Raw genomic sequence first — 23,590 nt, forward strand, 5'->3', positions numbered from 1 at the left:
ACAGAGCCAAATATCAACAGTACAATGATTGAAATTTCTTTTGAGAGCCAAATTTTTTAAACTATATAGGTAGGTACATTGTTATTAACTTAATTAGGGTACTCCTAAGGCTTAGCCCACTGACCAGGATGAGCCCTAAGGGGCCAAAGAGCCGCATGTGGCTCGCGAGCCGCAGATTGCCAACCACGGGTCTAAGGTATTTGATAGGTGCAGAGACTCGGCCTCACCTTGGGCCTGCTAGCGGCTGCTCCTGCTGTGGGAGCAGCCACTTATCCTGGTCAGCCAAGCGGCGCTCCTACTGTGGGAGCGCACTGACCACCAGGGGGCAGCTCCTGCATTGATTGTCTGCCCCCTGGTGGTCAGTGAGCGTCATAGCGACTGGTCGACCAGTCATTCTGTTCGTTCTGCTAGTCGGTTGCTAGGCTTTGATATATATAGATTAGGTGAACTTGCTTCCATATTATCTATTCATCAAACTGTTAAAATATAAAATGCATACTGCATCGATGTGGAAGAGATTTTGTTTTGTTTTTTTTGTTTAGGTATAAAGAGGATGGGGAAGCTTTACTAATTTTGCTGCCCTCAGAAGAGAAAGGGATGGTGCAGCAGCTCCTCCAGAGGAAAGTGCCTGTGAAGGAAATCAAGTAAGACACCTGGTGTGATGATGGGATTGTCAGGGTAATGAAGGCATGACATTATTATGCTTACTTATGTGTGCCCAGTTCCCTCCTCCTCCTAATCTATTCTGCTGTTTGGTTTGTGACTTCTTTGTTTTTAACTTTTACAGAAGACTGTTAGTGGAGAAAATAAGATGAAAAATAGAACTTGTTAGCTTCAGGAGACATTGATGGTTGAAAGGATTAAGTCTCTTGGATGCCATTTTTTAAGGTTGTTTGTCTATTTCAGAGGATTCTATTTCCCTATCATTGAAGATACTTATATTGAGTGTTAGCAGAACTGAACAGAAGCTCACTTGTATTGGAGTCCTTGAAACACCTTAGCGTTTATTTGAAGGAAAACAGTTGGGAAGGTTGTTTAATTGGGGGCAGGAGTGGGAAGGAGGTTAGATGAAATAAGATTGGCTGATTTGGTAATTGTTGAATCTGAGTAAAAGTTGTCTACCTTTGTGTATTTTGAAATTTTCTATAATTAAAAAACAAACTAAGTAAAACCACCTCATCTACTACCATCTGTCACCACCTCAGACTTGCAGGAACAAAGTGATTCAGTCTAAAAATCAAGAAATCAAATGGGATTTCTTTTGTGAAACCCATACTCTTATAAGAATTTCATTTATTCCTGTAGCCTACCTGGGCAGAGTTAAGTAACAATTATTTTATATTGTGCCTAATATTCAGATAAGGAAAATGATAATATCCTTTGTTGACTTGTTTATTTGAAGTTGGTTTTGTGATATTTGACTGAAAATGGAAATACACAAATGACATTAGGTTTCATTTATTCCATTTCAGTGGTGATCCATCATCTCCCATAAAAGGCTACTCTCTAACTTTATAGAATTAAGTTACCAATGCTCATTGTACTAGTAACCTTAGTGTCTTTCACTTACTCAGCATGGGATGTTTAGAGATCTTTAATCTTTCATTTCTTTTTCCTGCATTATTAATATGCAAGAGAGTCAAATTTCTGTCTAGTAATTTCAATCTAATCTGGCTCATAAATGAGAAATAATGTTATAAATTTAAAACTACTGAGGAAAACAGGAAAATGCTGTGTCCTATTTTTAATTTCCAAAATTGAGATGTCTTAGTTTAACCTTTATGTTTTTGTTATAAAGAATCAATCCAGAAAAACTTATTGATGTCCAGAAAAAGCTGGAATCATTTTTAGCTCAAGATCAAGATTTAAAAGAAAGAGCTCAAAGGGTAAGTCATTTCTGAATCTGATACCTTCATTGGAATGGAACATATATATAATAAAGTTAAATTTCATCATTTTCTGATCCTTCTGGTTGCATGCTTCAGATATTTAAGTAGTGTAATATTCAGATAAGATTAGCTTACTCTTTTTTTTTTAAATATATTTTATTGATTTTTTACAGAGAGAGAGGGAGAGAGATAGAGAGTTAGAAACATCGATGAGAGAGAAACATCGATCAGCTGCCTCCTGCACATCTCCTACTGGGGATGTGCCTGCAACCCAGGTACATGCCCTTGGCTGGAATCGAACCTGGGACCTTTCAGTCCGCAGGCCGACGCTCTATCCACTGAGCCAAACCGGTTTCGGCAAGATTAGCTTACTCTTAATCCCAAAACACCAATCAGAAGGAATATACTCATCCTTATGTTTATAGCAGCATTATTTACTATAGCCAAGATCTGGAAACAGCCCAGGTTCCCATCAGCAGATGTGTGGATAAAAAAGTTATGGTACATTTATGCAACGGAGTACTGTGCAGCTGTAAAAAAGAAGGATCTCTTACCCTTTGTGACAGCATGGATGGACCTGGAGAGTATTATGCTAAGCAAAATTAGCCAGTCAAAGAAAGATAAATATTATATGATCTCACTAATGTGTGGAATCTAATGAATAGAATAAACTGACAAACAAAATAGAACCAGAAGCATGGATACATGGAACAGACTGTCCAGTGCCTGAGTTGGGGGTGGGGAGGGTGGGCTGAATAAAGAAGGTGAAGGGATTAGCTAAAGAACATATATGCATACCCCATGGACACAGACAATAGTTTGGTAAAGGCCAAGAGAGGGGGTATGGGGATAGGTTGAGGTGAATAAATGGGTGGGAGGGGGATATCTGCAATTATCAGCATTAAAATCCTATATAATAAAAGGCTGATAGGCAGATTGTCTCCTCGACCAGGAATTTGATCAGAGGGTGGGAACGGTCTGCCAACCCCCCTCAACCCCTTCCCCCAGCTGGATACGCCCTCGATCAGTTCCCCACCCTGATCAGGGGCGGGGCCGGCCCACCAACCACCAGCAGTCCCTCCCCCCAGCAATGGCCTCTAGTCTCTATATATAAAAGCTTAAGCGAACCATTATAATCGGTCAACCGGTTGCTGTGACGCTATGACTAGAATAATTGGTCAACCAGTCACTATGACGCGCACTGACCACCAGGGGGGCAGACGTTTAATGCAGGAGCTGCCCCCTGGTGGTCAGTGTGCTCCTACAGCCAACCTCCCCTGGTTCCTCCCCCCCTGCTGGCAAACCTCCTGCAGTCCCTCCCCCGTCCCTCCCCCCATCCAGCAGGCCCCATCTGGTAGGCCCTGTCTGGCAGCTGGCATGCCCCGGCTGGCCTGGTCCCGATTGGGACTGGGCGAGATGGCCCAGATAGGCCCTGATAGTTAGCCAGGCCTAGGGATCCCACCCGTGCTTGAATTTTGTGCACTGAGCCTCTAGTTTTTTGATAAAAACAAAACAAAACAAAAAAACAGAGGTTGGAGACATGAAAAAAGTTTAGTTTATTCTTTTTTAAAAAAATATATTTTATTGATTTTTTTACAGAGAACAAGGGAGAGGGAAGGGAGAGGGATAGAGAGTTAGAAACATCAATGAGAGAGAAACATCAATCAGCTGCCTCCTGCACACTCCCCACTGGGGATGTGCCTGCAACCAAGGTACATGCCCTTGGCCGGAATCGAACCTGGGACCCTTCAGTCCACAGGCCGACGCTCTATCCACTGACCTAAACCGGTTAGGGCTAGTTTATTCTTTAACTTTTAAATTATATATTTCTTGTAGTAACCTGGGAAAATTATATATTTCTATTATTTGTCCATAAAAAATCTTCTTAAAGATTACTTTTTTCAGTGCATAGTGACCTGATTTCTAGTATACTTGCAAAGTTATCAACTTTTGATTTCTTCAGTAAAGTTACTATAACTCCTGATTGCACTTTCTTGAATATAAGATTATCATCTCTAATTATATTAGTGTGAATTTCTGGAAAGCATTAACACTCTTGTTAAATTGTCTTTAGGAATGAGATTTTAACTTATACTGGTAAATACGATTTAATGTTCCTAATTACTTTTTTGGACTTAGAAATTTTCTTGATTAGCAAATATAAAAAGAAGTGTCACTTTTAGTTAAACTTATTTTTTAGTTCTTAGAATCCCCAGCAGTAGATTCTTTTGAAAAGGAAGATGTGAAATTAATTTGCATTGTGAGTATAGCTATCCATTCTTTGGATTGACAACTATTTGAGTCTCTGTTATAAAGCTCTTCATTTTCAACACTCTTACTTATATCATAGTTATGAGATCTACATTCCCCATCTACATCTGCACTTACCATAGCACACCATCGGTGAGTTAGAGAGTAGAGATTCAGAGGTTGGATTCTGTTCAGCAGATAGATGAAGTGGGAGGAAGAAAATAGAGGATATGTGAAAAGGGCATCCTATTAGAGAGAGGAGTCCAAGTGGAAATACAGGCAGTAGTCAGGCTTTTATGTGATGATTTTGAAACTGGGTATTTTCAGCAAAGAAGTTTTATTTAAAGAGCAGGTCTTAAATTTAAAAAATTAACTTATAGTTAAATCAAATTATCATCACTGTTCTTCAGATACATGAAAGCTAGAAGTTGAATGCTTACTATGTGTTATTAGGCACTTAGCTGTGACGTGACTTTTATGAGGCAGTTTGTACACTGTTTTAATCTTCCCAACAACCTATTAGTAGGTGATACTGATTTAATTTTATAGATGACTATATAGTACCTTGAGGAAATTAAAAATTGTCCACCGCTACATGGCCATTAGTGGCAGACCTGAGATTCTGATTTAGTCTGCCTTTCTTCAGAACTTCCATGATAAACTCAGGAGAGACTAATTCCACAATATAAGAAAACCAAATAATAAACTATGCAGAGTTGGACTTCTGTAAGTTAATTTCACCTGAAATGTAAAATGTCTTTACACACATTTTTTTTCTTGTACTATTAGGGATATATTTGGAAATGCACATGTTTTGTCTAGCAGACATACTTTAAGCTAGGAGTACAATCTTTCATTTGAAAGCTTTGGAAATAGTATGTACATATAAAAATAATATACATAAATTCTGATATGTTGTGATTTATCATATACCCAGGAGATCATTCAATTATGAATTAGGAAATAAGAAACACTGGAAGGATGCTATTTCACTGGTTTGTGGAAGCCACAAAATGAGGCTTCCAGAACAAAGATTATAGGAAAGCACATTGAAATAAATGATGTGATTTATCGGGTTTCACGCATGGCTTAGCAGCATGGCTAACTGTATTGCCAGCAGCAGCAAGCTATCTAGTTTCATAGAAATGATTTTCTAGCTTTTGGTTTTAATCTGGATAGAACAAGAATGATAAGCTACTGGGGTGGTATCTTGTGGATTGTTGTAGGGGAAAAAATTATCCTTGAACTGGACCATTCATTGTTCCTTTCTGTGTAGACAGGGAAAGCGGTTTGAAGATTCGTGTACATGTTTTGAAGAAAGGATTTGTGTAAAGTTAGAGAAAATGTGAAGTTGAGATATAAATGGAAGTTAAATATGGTTTACAAAAATTAATTTTAAAATCTAAAAATAAAAATGCCTGCTTAGATGTGTTTCATAATCTTTGTTGCCTGTTTATTTTACAAACTGACAAAGGATCAGGACCATGTTTAATTTTTGGTTTGTATAGCTCTTTCCATAAAGGTAGTTTTATAAAAACAGAAGAAAATATTGCATGATGACAAATTACTTGAAATTATGATGATGATGTACTATTTAAAATTATAATAGAAAAGGAATAAATTTTAGGAATAAACTTGTTCCTATCATGATTTTATTAAGCTTAATTTAGTTAGAAATGGTAAAATCTTGTTTTGGTGGAAAATATCCTTTGACTCCTATGATAATAGTTATTACTAATAATGAGCATTTATTGATACTTTCTACATTCCAGAAGATAAGCCCAGGTATTCTACATACATTTTCTCATTTACTCCTCATAGTAGAAGGTGCTATTATCTCTGTTTGATATGTGAGGGACCTGACAAAAGGAAGAGGCTTGCTCAGAGAGTAAATTTTGGAGCTCAGATTATCATCCATATTATTCTAAAGCCTGTGGTTTTCCCCATTACATCATACTGCAACTGAATAATAATAACAACTTCTAGAACAGCTTCTTGAAAAGGTGACATTCTATGTTGAGTTGGCTTGATGAAACCAAATCTTAAGTCTTTTGGTATTATAGTTCTAAAAAGGTAGGTTTTATTTTTTTTGTGTGGAATGGGGATATACTCAACTATTTTAATATATATATATTTATTTATATATATTACTTATATTTATATATAAATAATATATATAAATATATATTTATATTATATATATACATATGTAATATGTATATATACATTTAATATATATACACACACACACACACACATACATACAGTGGGGCCTTGTCTTACAAGTGTCCCGACTAACGAGTTTTTTGAGATACCAGCTGTTTCTCTGCCATTTTTTTGCATTGAGTTAATAGAGTAATTTGAGTTAATGAGCTCCTTAACGAGCTCGGTCTCGGAACGAATTAAACTCGTAAGTCAAGGCCCCACTGTGTGTGTATGTGTGTGTGCATTTTTTTTTAAATTTTTTTTTTTTTACTGATTTCAGAGAGGAAGGGAGAGAGAAAGAGAGATATAAACATTAATGATGAGAGAGTATCATTGATCGGCTGCCTCCTGCACGCCCCGCACTAGGGATTGAGTCCACAATCCGGGCATACGCCCTGACTGGGAATCGAACCATGATCTCCTGGTTCATAGGTGGATGCTCAACCACTGAGCCATGCCGGCCTGGCTCAACTATTTTTGAAGTGTTTTACTACTGTTGAATTTTACCCTTTGGTTTATTTTATCTTACTTTAATTCATTTTCCATTTCTGACTATTTATATGTTGTATATTTAAACCTCTTTTACAGTGTTTTGTCTCTTATATACGTTCAGTATATCTGATGAAGGATAAAGAAATATTTGATGTGAGCAAGTTACCTATACCTGAATATGCCCTGTAAGTATTCATATTATAGCTTTAATTGTGACTCCTCAAAGTTAGAGGGAATTTCTTTGAAACCTGGTTATCAGAGAGTCCTAGTTTAAACCATACTGCCTTACATTAAGATAATCTGTTAATAATCTGCAGAGAAAAAGTTTCTATAAACTGGAAGACTAGTTGAGTGTTTAGTTCTTATTATAAGAAAGAAATTTCTTACTTGTAAGTATAAATTCCCTGCAGCTTCCTATAGTATGGCCTTAAAGGAGATGGAGAGCAATTTATAAGCATTCTTTGAAATTTTTAAATGTCTGTATTCCTCTTAACTCTCTGAAATGCTGGCCTGGATTACAATAGACAGTTCTTTTTATGCTTTGGATACAAATAACTTCCTCAGTTCTTCCTTTATCTTATTATTATTTTTTAAAATATGTTTTTATTGATTTTAAAGAGAGAGGAAGGGAGAGGGAGAGAGAGATAGAAAAATCAATGAAAGAGAAATATTGATCACCTGTCTCCTGCACGTACCCCTACTGGGTGGGGATCAAGCCTGAATCTTGGCATGTGTCCTGACCAGGAATCTAATCTGCAACTTCTTGGTGCATGGGCAGGCGCCCAACCAACAGCCACACTGGATGGGCAGTTCTTCCTTTATTTTAGATTGGTTTTCTATACTGCGTACTGCCTAAATATTCTTTTTGTCTTGGTTTTTCTTATAGGTACTCACAGTTACCATGGCAAAACGTCCCTGTTTAGTAGAAGTGGTTACAATTATATGAAAACGAAACTCTTGGTCTTGTTTAGGCTTGGTATTTGCAGGATTTTTCCCTAACATTTTTAGCTATAAAGGAGGAGCATCTATTTTTTAATGGGGTTCTACCTGTGGGAAAATAACGGACAATATGCTATAGATAGAAGCACCCTAGAGGTAGATCATACTTAGGATTTCAGCATGAAATTTCCTAGTCTGTGATGAAATACGTACTTTTAAGTCCAGGTCTGTATATTTAGCCAACTCTCCAGGAATTTTAGTGTCTTTACCTGTAAAATGAGTCTAATAAAAACTTGTATCTGGGTGAGCTGCTGGTTTCTGTTCTCCATGTTAGAGTGCAATTATAGTATAACAGGTAATTTGTCAGTTGTAACATTTTAGAACCATTAAAATTGCTAGGTAATAGAAGTAAGGCCACTGACTTTCTGTCTAGGTCAGTGATTTTCAATCTTTTTCATCTCATGGCACACATAAACTAACTACTAAAAATCTGTGTCACCCAAAAGTATATTTTTTGCTGATCTGACAAAAAAGACAACAAAAAAAGGAATAATTTTTATTCATTCACACCAGATAGCTGTTATTGTGTTGGCTATTGCCATTTTTTTAATTTGACAATCTAAGAGAAAAGTGGTCTGTGCCCCTCACTAGTCAGATATTGCATGTTTTAAAAATTCTTGTGGCATACTGGTTGAAAATCACTGGCCTAGGTAATAAAACACATTTTTGTTTGTTTATCTGTTTATATACCAGTTACTCATGAAATTCTATTCTGGTTGTCTGAATGACTTAGTTGAGAGATTAGCAACAGGAGAGGCACAAGTCATTAACACTGTGGGACCATATTTAGGGGACATTTTATTGCCACAGGTGCCAGTAGTTCTCATCTGTTTACATTTGAAGATGTTTGCTTTATCAGGCTGGCCACACCCCCTTTAGGGTGGGGGTCCCCACTGGAGTGCCATGCCAGTTTGGGTGAGGGACTGAGGGCCGTTTTCAGGCTGGCCAGGACTGAAGCTCCCAGCCTCTCCTTTTTTTCTGTTCTTTTTTTTTTATTATTCTGGGATTTATTTACCTTCTATAATTGAAACTTTGTTGCCGTCACTGGAGCTGAGAGCTGGTCTCCTGCTCGCTCCAGCTCTGAGGCCACGTCCTGCTGAAAGCAGGTATCTGGGGTTTGTTTAGCTTCTATAATTGAAACTTTGTTGCCGTCACTGGAGCTAAGAGCTGGGCTCCTGCTTACTCCAGCTCTGTGGCCACAGCTGGCTGAAAGCAGGTATCTGGGGTTTGTTTAGCTTCTATAATTGAAACTTTGTTGCTTTTGGGGCTCAGAGCCAGGCCGCGGCAGGCGGGGAACCTTGGCTTCCTCCATTACTGGAGCAAGCAAGCCTGCTCGCTTCAGCTGCGTGGCTGCCGGCCGCCATCTTGGTTGGGTTAATTTGCATATCTCGCTGATTAGCCAATGGGAGGTATAGCGAAGGTACAGTCAATTACCATGTTTGTCTATTATTAGATAGGATTTTGCAGATGAAGGAACTGAGGTATAGAGAGGTTCAATAATGCCTTTTGATCATACAGCTAGTAAGTGGCAGAGCCAGGATTTGAACCTTAACAGCCCTATTTCTGAATCTACATGTTACCATTATACTTCGCAGTGTCTATGGATCATGTCTTATAGGAAAAAGGCAGTGGATCCATGTTGTAATGTTAGCTGTTTGTTATAACAGGCTGTGCTTTAAGAGTTTATTTCCAATCCATCAGTGGGAATTTAGAACCTGGGAAAGACCTTATCATAAAGTGAACCTTGATATTAGAAGGAGAAAATAATTTTTTTTTTTGTCTCTGATTTGAAAATTGTTTGTATAGAAGTGATTACCATTATATCTCTCAGAAGGGATGACCATGATACTGGACTTTATTCTTTGCTGAGAACTATATTTTGTCCTTTCAGGGTCATGTCTTTTCCAGTGTTAGTATTTACATTTTACAAAGTGTTTTTATAGAGTTAGTATATCATATCTTCACAACAGTTGTGAGATAGGTCTGGTAGGTACTGTTATCCCATGTTTCAGGAAGTGGAGGCTGAAAGAGTTAAACTGGAAGTTGGCAGACCTACTACTGGTATTGTTTCTTTGTTTCTGGTCTCATGCTTTTTCTTTTATAAGGTGTTAACCTCTTAATGAAAAATGGGGTATCGTCAGTGTTTTCTGACATGTATTCAGTATTTTCTGGCTAGCCTATCAAGATTTTTGTATCTCAGAGGAACATTTTCTTTGGAAAAGGCTCTAAAAATAGATCCTGACTCTTGAGAAACTGTTTCATAATAACCATAAACACATCATCAGTGTATTGATATAAGTATTTTTAATTGCCCATTTAAGGTCTCTTGGTCTTGCTGTGGCACCACGGGTAAGATTTCTTCAGAAAATGCAGAAACAACCAAACAAAGAATTGATAGTGAGCCAAGATAAAAAAGTAAGTGAGCCAAGGGCCTCCTCCCTCAGCAATGATGAAGTGGAAGAATTTAGAGCCTACTTCAGTGAGAAAATGTCCATCCTTCAGAAAGGTGGGAAAAGACTAGAAGAGACAGAAGATGGACTGGCTAATGGCATTAGTGATGAAGAGGAAGAAGAAAAGGAAGGTGAAGAAGAAGTGGAAGAGAAACTGGGAAAAGCAAAAGGGTATCAACCTCATTCTGGCCCTAGCACTGATGAGTCACAGAAGCACAAGGAAGCTCCCATGCAGTTCTTGGACAGAGATGATGATAATGAGGAGGAAGAAGATGAACTTGGTGCTGATTTCTTTAAGGTGAAGCGACACAATGTGTTTGGGTTGGACCTTAAAGAGAATAAAGCATTACAGGTAAGTGTACTCCCAATGGAGAGTCTCCTATTATTTCTCAACGCTTATTGTGTGTTGCTTTGTTGCCTTTGGGCAACTATGGGACAGCAAGAACTAGGAAGGATTTGTAGAATGATTTTTTTTGCAGTGAACTCTCCCTCTTTCTCTATATTTAGAGATATGTACCAAAGGATTCTCACTTTTTTGTGACTTGAGGAAATCTTAATCATCTTAGGTACTGGTGTTCTGATGCAAGTTTTTAAAGTAGCCAGTGTCATGATTATAACATTTAGAAAGGTGATGGGGTTTCATGGTTTATAGTGTGAAGATATTTCATTGTGATTCCTAACATACTACTGATTTAAATAATTAAAATGTTCCTTACAACAGTTGAATCTCCCTAAACATGAATTTTACTTTTAATAAGACATTTGCATTTGGGCATCTATCCAGCATCTTAAATAGAAAAGTAGCACTTCTTTTTAAAGGCCATTTATGAAGGTTTATTGAAAGTTTCATGTAGATTCCTTGTTTCTCTGTAGGTATCTGCTAGGAGGAATAAAAGAGATAGCACCTGTTTTCTGGAGTACTTGCGTGTGCACAGTAAATGTGTTTCTCCCTTGTTCCCTATTTCCCTTCCTGTTTATATGCCTTTTATTCTTGATAATTTCTTTAAAGAGAATTGAATGAAAAATGAAATTGCACTCTTATTTATATAAAGCTTAATAAAATTCTAAAACCCACAGTATGAAAAATTAAATTTTGAACCATGAGTTCAAAGTAACTAAATAAAAATTTTAGAAAGGTAGCAATCATACTTATTGAGTACTAAATTATATTGGGTATTTTCTAAACATCTCATTTTTTTTTTTTTTTTTTTTTTTTTTTTTAACTAACCCTATGAGGTAGGTACTCTCTCATACAGATAAGGGGGAAAAAACAGACACACAGACAATAAAATAGTGAGGTATGCAATTTGTTACTGGCAAAGTTGGAATTTGAATCTAGGTATTCTGACTCGAGTAGTTCTTGACCAATAAAAGATGTTTTTTAAAGTCTGGTTTATCACTTTTTAAAATAATTGATATATTTTGTGTGATATCTGATAAATCTGATTAATTCAAGGTCACAAAAATTTTCTCCTATGTGTTCTTTTAGAGGTTTTATAGTTTATTACTTAAATTTAGGGCAAGGATTTACTTCAGCTTAATTTTTGTGTATGATGTGAGGTAAGGTTTGAGATTTTTGTTCTGTCTTTTTCAAAAGGCTGTCCAATTAGACCAGTCCTGTTTATTAAATGCTGTGCTGTTTCCATCCATTTACTTGACCTTTTATTTATGTATAGGTCTCTTTGTTGACTCAATTCTGTCTACACAGCTATCCTTTCACCAATAACACCTGTCTTGGTACTGTAACTTTATAGTACATCTGTAAATTGTGTAGTGTGAGTCTTCCTTCTAACTTGATGTTTTTAAAAAAATTTGTTTTGGAGATTTTTGGATTATTTCATTTCCATATAAGTTTTGAATCAACTAGTTAATTTGTACAAAAAACCCTGATGATAACTTCATTGAGGTTGCATTGAATCTATAAATCTATTTGGGGAGAATTGACATCTTAATATTGAGTTTTCTGATTCATGAATATGACATCTTTCCATAGGTCATCTTTACTGTCTTTTAACATTGTTTTATAGCAGCGAATTTCAACCATTGTGCCGCAAGAATTTTTAAAACATGCAATAACTGACTGTTTAGTCAGGAGCACTGACCTCTTTTCCCTTAGATTGTCAAATAAAATAATTGACAACAGCCAACACAATAGTCATTGGTGTGAATGAATCAAAATTAAACCTTTTTTTTTTGTCAGATCGGCAAAAAATATAATGTACTTTTTGGTGTACCAGAGAATTTTAGTAATTAGTTTATGTGTGCCATGAGATGAAAAAGGTTGAAAAACACTGTTTTGTAGTTTTAAGCACACTTGTTAGATTCATCTCTTACTGTTTCATAGTTTTAAATGGTATATTATAAATGTTACTTTAAAATTTTCAATTTCTAGTTCTGTTGCCAGTATATAGAAAAATAATTTAGTTTTGTATAACAAGCATTCTAAACTGACCTATTAGTTCTAATGGCTTATTTATTTACTTTTTCTTTTGCGATTTTTGGGACTTTCTCTGTAGATGGTCATGGTGTTTATGAATAAAGATAGTTTCACTTCTTTCTTTTCTAATTTGTGTGATTTTTTTAAAAAGTATGTTTTTATTGATTTTAGAGAGAGGGAAGGAGAGGGAAAGAGAGAGATAGAAACACCATTGATGAACGAGAGTCATTAATCAGCTGCCTCCTGCACGCCCCCTATTGGGGATTGAGCCCGCAACCCTGGCATATGCCCTGATTGGGAATCAAACTATGATCTCCTGGTTAATGAGTCAACACTCAACCAATGAGCAACACCAGCCAGGCTAATGTGTGGGCTTTCTTTTTCATTTTCTTACTTGATTACATAGTATGTTGAATACCAATGGTGAGAGTGGACATTGTTGTCTTGTTCCTGACCTTAGAGAGGGGAAACATATTCAAGCTTTTACCATTAATTACATCTGATGTTAGCTATAGGTTTTTCTAAATGCCTTTATCAAGTTGAGAAAGTTCCATTCTATTAGTTTTTTTAGTGTTTTTATCAGAAATGGATGATGAATTTTATCAGATGCTTTTTCTGCAACTATTAAAGGGAACATATAGTTGTTCTGTTGAAACATTGATTTTCTAACCTTGAACCAACCTTAAATTCCTGTAGTAAACTTCACTTAGTCATAATGTGTTTCCCTTTCTCTATTGGAGGATTCTATTTGCTAATTTGCTAAGGATCATGGGGGATATTGACTTGTCGTTTTCTCTTAATGACTTTGGGAACATGACACATTTTAAAAGTTTTGATACATTTTGTTAAAACTACCCTACAGAGAGGTCATATTGATCACTGTCTTTCCAAATTTGTATGTCAGTACCCATTTATTGATACCAATGCTGGATATTATTGAAATAAATAAATTTATTTATTTATTTATTTATTTATTTATTTATTTATTTTAGGTATATGATTTCTGTGTATGTGTATTGCTTATGTGTTTCGCTGCTATGATATTGGCCTCTTTCCTGTTGATTTCCAAAATGTCCTTAAACATTAGTATACTATCCCTGGCTTTTAACTTTTTTTACAGCCCTTGTCACATAGACAAGGGCTATTTGTCTGCCTTCCTACTGGATTCTGAATTCCTTGAAATTAATGTCTTAATGAGCAATATGTGTTCAGGACCTGGTATAATGTCTAACTCCTGTTGCAGATTTCACAAATGTTTTATGAATAAATGAGTGAATTACTGAATTTCTTATTCTCTCACTTTGATAGTTTTGTTTGCTGTGAATTATATAGAATTCATATATATAGGATTATTCTTGGAAGCCTATAATTTGAAGCTATGTTAAATTTACCTGATTGATTTATTATGATTCAAAAGGTATTGTTAAATTTCTACAAACATGAGTATAAGTTATTTATTTGATTCTAAATAATATACCTGTGCAGGCCAAACTTTGTAAATGAGGTAGTAAATGAGGGCATCTAATAGTAATGATGTAAAATTCTAACTAAGAATATGTTTACAGGTATAGTTAGTAGGCTTCTGAGATGCTGATTGTTAGGTCGCCAAAGGAGGACCGCATGAGGCCAGAATGGTTAGGGATTATGAATTTATTCAGTCTTCCACACACCAGGTGGCTGAGCCCCAGATGGCTTCAGCACCCAGTGATGGAGTCAGTGGTTTTTAAAGGACTTTTGGTGGGCTTTTTCTGGGCGGAGAATTCTCTATGCAGGTTCAGAGGGGAGAGATAATGGAATGTGGCCTCAACAAGTAAAGTGTGGTCTCAGCGAAAGGGAATGTCCATAGTGAAATGGCCTAAAGGTCAGTTCCCAGGGGAGGAGGTATCGATTCAATTATTTGATCAGGCCTAGTATTCCAGCCTTTTTGTTCTATGGAATAGGGACGAAGGTCATATCTTCTGTATTTACTTCCTGTTGAGGGGGGATGTTGAGATCACAGGGGAATGGGCTTTGATAGTAGTGGGCTGGATGAGGGATGCAGCAGCATGATTTCCCGAAGAGACTGGTTGGTGGAGACTTGAAAGCAGTCCTGTGAGTGACTTGGGAGGTAAAAGCTAGTCCCGAGTCTGCCACAGCGTCACCAAACTTGTCTGGTTTTGCTGCTTTTGTGGGCCTGAAGCTGAAATACAACTGAGGCCTAGATGTTATCTTTAGGGAAGAAAAGATCAGAGATCTTCGTTGCCTGACTAGTTATTTGCTGGGGGAGGATAGGTTACCCTGGGGGACGAGGTTCTTGTTTTCCCAGTTTTGCCCCTTGGTAGCATCCAGAGCTCTCTGGCCCAGTGAGTATCTGTACCTGGCCCATCATCCTTGCTCTGTGGGAGGGTTGGGGTGGTCAAAGGGATGATGACGTCTGGACACAAAAGGAGATTATTATGGTGTCTAGAGATGGTATTTCCTGAGTACAAGTAGGGCTTGTAACCTGGTAGTGACAAACTGTTTTATAAATTTTAATATTACTGGGGCAAAAGCTAGAAGAAAAAGAATTATGATAAATGGGCTGGTGGAAGGAAAGAGACATTAATTTGGAAGGCTATAGTTTAACTAGAGGCCTGGTGCATGAAAATTGTGCACTGGGGGTGGGGGCTGACCCTCAGCCCAGCCTGCACCCTCTCACAGTCCGGGACCCCTCCGGGATGTCCGCCTGCCGGCTTAGGCCTGCTCTCCCTGGGGATCAGGTCACAAAATACTACGTGCGGGTGCGCACGTACAGTGCGATTGAAACTTCGTGGCCCATGCGCAGAAGTTGGTATTTTGTGGAAGAGCCACACTCAAGGGGCCAAAGAGCCGCATGTGGCTCACGAGCCGCAGTTTGCCAGCCACTGAGCTAGCCCCTTCTATCTCACTACCAGCCTGTTCTTTCTAGTGTGAGTTTCACTTAACACTGAAGTGATTTTTTCCTAAAGAATGCTCACCATTCCAGCATTTCACATCTTACCTGTATTTCAAGAATTCTGTGCTGATCTTGATTTTTTCCTTGAAGATTAGAAAAAAATATTTTTTTATTGATTTCAGAGAGGAAGGGAGAGGGAGGGAAGAAGGGGGTGGGGGGGAGAGAGAGAGAAAGAGAGAGAGAGAAGAAGAAGGGGGGAGAGAGAGAGAGAGAGAGAGAAACATCAATAAGAGAGAAACGTTGATCGGCTGCCTCCTGCCGATTGAGTCTGTAACTCGGGCATGTGCCCTGACCAGGAATTGAACCGTGGCCTCCATGTTCATTCGACGCCCAGCCACTGAGCCACAGTGACTGGGCCCTTGAAGCCTTTACTTCTTCATTCCACCACCATCTGGATTCCAATTATCTATTTTGCTTGTATTTTACTTTTTGGCATTTCATAATGAATATCTTAATTTCTGATTCTTCTATACCTGGTTATTATTGATATTGTCATCACGTTTGTGTGCAAGTGTCTTATTTAATACTTAGTTGAATTAAACAGAAGGAGAGGTCTTTAAAGTAAAACCGAGGAGTTAAGATTACTATATTCTTAATATTTTGACCCATGAAGAACAACAGTGGGATGATCTTAAATGTTGAATAGTTGAAATATGGTATATGTGTTCTCTTTTCTTCATAAGGTGCCTTTTCTTTTTCTTGCATCTTGTGCTCAATTCTTTAGTTATAATTGAAACTTCATTCTGATTCAAAAGGAATAATTATTGTGTGACTTGAAACTTAGATGTACATACACAAACACACATGCACGTGCATGCGCGCGCGCACACCCACACACACACAGTGGGGCCTTGACTTACGAGTTTAATTCGTTCCTAGACCGAGCTCGTTAAGGAGCTCGTTAACTCAAATTACTCTATCAATTCAATGCAAAAAATCAGCCAAGAGACAGCTGGTATCTCAAAAAACTCGTTAGGACACTCGTAAGTCAAGGCCCCACTGCATACCCACATTTTCTTCCTTTCCTTTTTAAGTTTTGTATGCATATGATTTCCCAAGGCTCTAAATTCACAATGGAAAGCAAAAAGTTTTTATCTTGATGTTTATTCTTTCATATGCTGAATCATTTTTGTATAAAAGCATTTTGACTTGTTTTTCTTCATTTTCTACTTTTATATACTCAATATTTGAAGCATCTGCTGATTACTGAATTTTCTATTGACCTACTTTGTAGTCCAAATTTCAGAAACTATCAGGGTTTGTTTATCTTCATTTTAAGATAAAGTGGAGGTAATAAAAGAAATGTGAAATAGGGACAGATTATTATTATTATTATTGTTTTGAAATCTATTTGTATTGATTTTTTTTTTCACAGAGAGGAAGGGAGAAGGATAGAGAGTTAGAAACATCGATCAGCTGCCTCCTGCACACCTCCTACTGGGGATGTACCCGCAACCAAGGTACATGCCTTGACCTGAATCAAACCTGGGACCTTTCAGTCCGTAGGCCGATGCTCTATCCACTGAGCCAAACTGGTTAGGGCCATTATTATTATTTTTGTTGTTAATCCTCACCCAAGGATATTTTTCCATTGATTTTTTTTAGAGAGAGAGTGGAAGAGGGAGGAGAGATGGAGAGAGAGAGAGGGGGAGAGAGAGAGAGAGAGAGAGAGAGAGAGAGAGAGAGAGAGAGAGAGAAACATCAATGTGAGAGACACATTGATTGCTTGCCTCCCGCACATGCCCGCACCAGGGTTGGGGATCGAACCTGCAACCGAGGTATGTGCCCTTGACTGGATTCAAACTCACAACCCTTCAGTCCACAGGCTGACATTCTATCCACTGAGCCATGCTGCCGGAGCAGAACAAGTTATTCTTGAGGGTCATATATAAATTGTTCTTGAATTTAATTGTTGGAATAATCAGAAATAAGTAGCTTTTCAAAGTGGTCACGAATGCTTGTTTATTTTTATAGCTCTAACAAATATAACTGTAGAGAATTCAGCTAATATGGTAGGTCCTCTGCTTATGAACAGGTTAGTTTCCAAAATAATAATCATCAGAATTTTTATTCTTCAGTTTAGGTAGTTAACATATGTATACTTACCTGAAGCTTTTTAAAGGAAGGACTGTATTGATGGTAACACTGGATTTAACTCTTAATGCTTCCCCCCCCCCCCCCAACCCCCATAATACTCTTAAATTTGTCCAAAGGTATTTTATGGAAATGTCAGCAAGTAGGAAAAACAGTCCAGATAGACCACCAGGGGGCAGACGTTCAACGCAGGAGCTGCCCCCTGGTGGTCAGTGCACTCCCACAGCGGAATCCCCCTCAGCTGAACAATGGGCACCAGATGCCTGGCTCATGGCTGGCGAGTGATGCTGTGGCTACACAAGCCTCTCCCTCGGACACTCCCCCTGCACGCCCCTCCCCCATCCGGACTGGGGACTGGGACTGTAGCAGGCGTAGTGGGGCCTGCCTCTTCATGCACTACTACATCCCTTGGGGGATGTAGGACTGCCAGTTTCCATCTGATCCCCGCAGGCCAGGCCGAGGGACCCCACCGGTGCACGAATCCATGCACTGGGCCTCTAGTACTAAAGAAAGATTACAAAGTGAAATGAACTCCTCTCTGTTTTTGTTTTTTTTGGCTTCTCTTGACCTTTTTGTTTTGTTTTGTTAATCCTCACCCAAGGATATTTTTCCATTGATCTTTTAGAGAGAGTGGAAGAGAAAGGGAAAGACAGAGAGAAACATGGGTGTGAGAGAAGCACATTGATTGGTTGCCTCTTGCACATGCCCTGACCAGGGCCCAGGCTGGGGAAGAGCCTGCAACCACGGTATGTGCCCTTGACTGGAATTGAACCTGGGACCCTTTGGTCCACAGACCGACACTCTGTCCATTGAACTAAACTGGCTAGGGCTTTCTTGACCTTTTTTTGTTGCCTTCTTTTTCTTTCACTAGGTTGGGTTATTTTTCTCTTTTTACCGTTTAATCATAAAGCCTCCTTCTGTATATATTTTTCCTGTCTTTTTTGTTTATGTGACTAAAAGAATCCAATTTTGTGGGATGTTTGAGTGTGAATGTGTTTGTAATGCATGATGTTTAATGAATGGAACATTTTTGTTTGTCATTTACAAAATTATGCAGTTTCTTTTTTAACCCTTCCATGTCTTATGGGTTATTTTTGATGGATGGGATTACAGTTGCGATGTGAGGGTTCCTTGACCCCTTTTGTTATTGGGTCCTTGTTTATATTGTGCACGTACCCCTCAGAAAAGGAAGGGTGGAAGATTAAGAGAAAGAATTGGGAAATAGGCTTTTGATAGGCACATTGACTATTCAAAGAAATGTGTAGTAAGATGTATCTCCTTGAGAGTTGGCAACATAATGTAGCTCTTCCTAAACAAACAAACAAAAAATGATTAGCAACAATACAGTAAACTTTTAACAAACCTAATATTTAAATTTTTACTTATTTTTCAAAGGACATAAAGTTTATCTGTATTAAGCAGGTAGCAGACCATCAATCTCTGGACATTTTCCCCCAGAGGGCTGTTGCTGTTTTTGGTTTGTTTTCTTTTTTTTTCTTCTTTTAGCATGCCTGCTGGCTGTTAGAATAGAGGTGACAGATGGTCCTGATATATCATTGGGCAGAGAATCTGCTAGTTTTTATTTGGCATAATAAATGGTTGAAAACAGTGATCTTTTGTTACAGTTTTAATCAAGCCAGCACAGTGGTGATTCTTGGAGTACATTACTTGTAAGCTCTGGAAACAAGTGTCTTGGAATACTGGGCACTATGAATGTCCTAGGAATATATGAAGACAATCTTAACCATTGGGTACGCATGAGATAGAAATCACATATTGTTACTTTCTGAGAGCACATAGAGGGTGTGGCTCAGATTTTCAGGGATAATCTTGATGCAGTTTTCCATCCTGCTTGTCTGTTTCCTCCCACCCCTCATATTGGTGGAACAAGTGATTCAGTCTGTTAGTGGCAGTCACTATAGAGAATGCCTCCAAATAACAATTTCTACTGAAGTTTGTTTTCTAAATTAAAATGGCAAATTTCCTATTGCATCTTTTGAGTGATCATTGTTAGAATAATTCTTCCACCTGCATTCATTTTCATATCTGCTGGTTTTTGTCAAACGAAGCAATAGCACAGGAATTCTTTTTTCTTGCTGTGATACCTAATTTTGGAAGGCATACTAATTTCAGAATGTTTGATGGGGGAAATAGTTGTATACTGCAGAAACAGTAAGAACCTGATGAATGTTCTCTCCTGTGGTTTGGTTCAGTCAGTATTGTTTTGTTTTTATTGCATATTTGATCTATCTGGACTGTTTTTCCTACTTGCTGACATTTCCATAAAATAGAACTTTGCAAATCAAAGAATAGGTAAAGTCTATTATGTGCTCTATCTTTACACTTTACTCAAATCTTCTGAGACTTAATTTTTTTTAAAAAATGAAGCGATAATTTGACTTTTAATGAATGTTGTTTTCTTTTTACTATATCCTGTTAAGGGTTTTAGATTGACTCACCTTCAGACACACTTAGTAATACATATTTTAAAAGCTATTGAGCCATTTTATTTAATAATGTGAACAAATTATTGGTTTTTAATGGTTGTTTTTAGAGATAATACTCTGTTTCTAACACTCTTCCTTCCACAAAAAGGAGGGAGGACGTATTTTATTGTCCAACAATATGCTGTCAGTGTCCTTGAGGCTACCTGTCTAGTTTCCAGCCTGTCTACTAACACCAACCAGATTTATGGTTATAGGATTGGATATGGTGTATTGGTTACTCCTCTTTCTTTCCTCACCTCCCGTTAACTAGCCCTGTTCTGTGGTGGAAATTGCAGATTCATTTGTCTTCTCCATTTACTGAAGAGAGAAAAACAAATTAGGCTTCAAGAATTATGAGGAACCTGAGATTCTACTCTACTTGCAGATTAACAAGTTAGCCTGCCATGTTTTGATGTACTTTGCTAGGCAACTCGTGGCACAGCAGGCTACATGAACTTCAAGTTTGCCCTGGTTCCTCTGCCTCTCAAATTCCACAGGGGCCACGCGAAAGTGTGCCCAGGTTGTGTCATCCACAGAGTAGGTTTGTGTCAGAGCTAAGAAACCCCCGGTCCTGTGAGAGGTCTGCTAGCCAACCTGCCCAGCCTTCACCCAGAGGGAGACATTATCTTCATTAACCTGGTCAGGAACAAATCTGTTATCTGCTCCCAACGGCGATATTGTCTCTATCATCTAAGGCTATATTCTGTTTTTACATGCTTGAAAAGCTAATCTGAAAGAGTAATTGATAGAAGGTGTATGGAAACAGGGACGATTTTCTCCCATGCTAGGTACAGCAACCAACTTTCCATTAATCTTTCCGCTTTGGTCAGCTTCTCCCAGATCAGATTGTAGAAAACCTACTTCACTTTAAATGCCAACATGAATTCCAGCGACACACAGGTTCTTCCATGTGAAAACCATTGCTTTTGTTTGATAAGGCCCTAAACTAGTGTGTAGTTAGGTTTTCTGGTACCAAGACAGATGCTCCAGAGTAGCAGTCGCCAACCTTTCAGACCTCGCGGACCACCGGTTGGCGACCGCTGCGCCAAAGGTTTCCGTAAACCACCGGTTGCCAACCTTTTGGACCTCACGGACCACCTGTTGGCAACTGCTGCTCCAGAGTGTGCTTACCCCTCCCTGTCTTGGCACTGAGCACACTGCACTGTCATAGTTTTGTTTTCCCTACTGCACTGTATACCTGTAGGGAGGCAGGGAATTGTATTATTCATTCTGTGTCTTTATATCTGTCAGGGTTGCCTGTTAGTGGAGTAGATTCTCAGTAGCTATTTGTTGAATGAGATGACTGAATGAATAAGTGAGGAGAACCTCTAATTCAGATCTGTTGATCTTTTGTTTATTCAGGTTCCTTACCCCAATTTGAGACTTAGATATTTGATAGAAAAATGTACCTAGACATAAGGGGTCAGAAAATATTTGTTGGCTGAATGGGTTAATCTTAGATAGGACTCTTTTCTCACTAAAGTTACATGTTGGCATCTTGTTTTGGATGAAAGGTGGTTAGATACAGAATAAATATCTATGTGAAATCATCCCATCCATCATCTTTTCCTCATACTGATTGTTTTGATCTCTAGGGACCTTGATGTGGTCCTCTGTGTTCTCTAGAAAAATAAAAATTTAAGTAAAAGTTGACTACCCTTCTAAAGTTGGTTGAAAATTTTTTTTTGAAAAACTAAATTTTATAGAGAGTTCACTGGTAGAGATCACTTTGATCCTAATTCTTTCTCTTGAGTGGCTTGTTTTATGTCTAAATGTGTGTAGTTCTGAGTAGAGTTATGATGAAGGGTGTGTATATAAATGATTGTTGCCAGAAGACTTTGCAGAACTCTTGATAGCATTGTGCTTCAGCTGAAACATCAACTTTAGCAGAGGCAAAGGCAAAGTGCCCACACAGGTTCTTGCATAAGTGCAGTGCCTCTTGAGTTTTGTTGTTCCCACATTTAAGAAGCTTGGAGGAATAGTCGAAAAACTACTATGTAGTACCTGTGTATCTCTTTTGAGACGTATGTGGAAACATGATCATAAAAATTATCTAATTACTTTAAACCAGAAATGAATTGTTTTGGACAGGTCTATGTGTTCACATATTTGTTGGGTTTACGTGTTTTTACCAAAATATATTTAGTAGTATAAAGGAGAAAAATGATTCATAAGCTTTTTCAAATTCAGATGTAGGGCTCATTTGTACTTAATTGTGTCTTCCTTAATATCAGTAATTTGAATGGTTTTATGTAGTTTTCTAGGAATTTCTCAAGTCAGAAGTTGAAGGAAAGAATTGTTTCATCACAGTTTGGGAGCATTTTTTCAGTAGGATCTGTGTGTTGAGTTGCGCACATTGTGTGAAATGTGAAGCCTTAACAGATGCCAAGAAATGAATGATTATTTAATGAGGCTATTTATGTCTCTGGTTTTCTTAGGTTGAAACATCCTACTGGACTACTTAGAACACCAGCTTCTTCTATAAAAACACCTACATTAACTTTAGGAACTCACTTATTCCTATTTTCATTGAAATGATTCATAGTGCCAAGACCTAAAAATCATTGGGGAAGGAATGAAAATACTGAGCCTTTAGGTAGGGGTTGGCCTAAATATTTGGGATCATGTCTGTTGACCCTAACTATCCTCTGCCACATTTTCCCTCTGTAGTTAATCAAATGTTTTATTTTCTTAAAATACTCAGTACAGACATTACTATATCAAATGTGAAACAGACTTCTCAGTACTCAGTAAAGTTACATAGTTGTGGAGACATGATATTCATATGGAAACATTAAGTGAAATAATATAAGATCGAAATATAAGAAAGATTTATGTATAATATTCATCTGTAGTAATAAAATGTTTTGAATTTGTGCTAGAACTTTGGGCCAGAGTACTGGAGCTCTTTCTGGAGAAGATGAGACTTGATTAGTATTGAAGGTTATGTTGGATTTGATAGGTAGAGAAAGAGGGAAAGGTTATGACGGGTGGGGGCAGTAGTTTTGGTCAATCAGTTTTGGAAGAATAGAAGAGCTCAGCAGAACATGGTGAATAATGAAGCAAGTGAAGATAATTTCTATTTATATGTTTTGCAGTTTAATTATAAATCTGATATATATATGTCACTAAGCAACCGAACAACCAGAATGACTGGTCTCTATGATGTGCACCGACCACCAGGGGGCAGATGCTCAACGTAGGAGCTGCCAGCTGGTGGTCAGTGCACTACCACAGCAGGAGTGCTGTCCTGGTGGCCCATCAGCCTGGCAGCAGCCTCTCACTCCCTCAGTAGTCCCGCAGATCCAATCTGTTGATGTACATTTGACTTTTTT

The 23,590-nt window shown here is 38.0% G+C and overlaps 1 protein-coding gene across 1 annotated transcript in view; it reads left to right on the forward strand.

Annotated features, from left to right (window-relative positions):
• The window catches only part of DDX10 (DEAD-box helicase 10), a 262,437-nt gene that overhangs the window by 61,180 nt on the left and 177,667 nt on the right, over positions 1 to 23,590 (forward strand). The window contains exons 10-13 of the mRNA XM_059708004.1: positions 543 to 644; positions 1,799 to 1,886; positions 6,933 to 7,021; positions 10,157 to 10,637. Coding sequence (XP_059563987.1) covers positions 543 to 644; positions 1,799 to 1,886; positions 6,933 to 7,021; positions 10,157 to 10,637 — 760 coding nt within the window. The remainder of the gene's footprint in view (positions 1 to 542; positions 645 to 1,798; positions 1,887 to 6,932; positions 7,022 to 10,156; positions 10,638 to 23,590) is intronic.

This window comes from Myotis daubentonii, chromosome 9 (genome assembly GCF_963259705.1).
Source record: "Myotis daubentonii chromosome 9, mMyoDau2.1, whole genome shotgun sequence".
In the NCBI taxonomy this organism is placed as follows: domain Eukaryota; kingdom Metazoa; phylum Chordata; class Mammalia; order Chiroptera; family Vespertilionidae; genus Myotis; species Myotis daubentonii.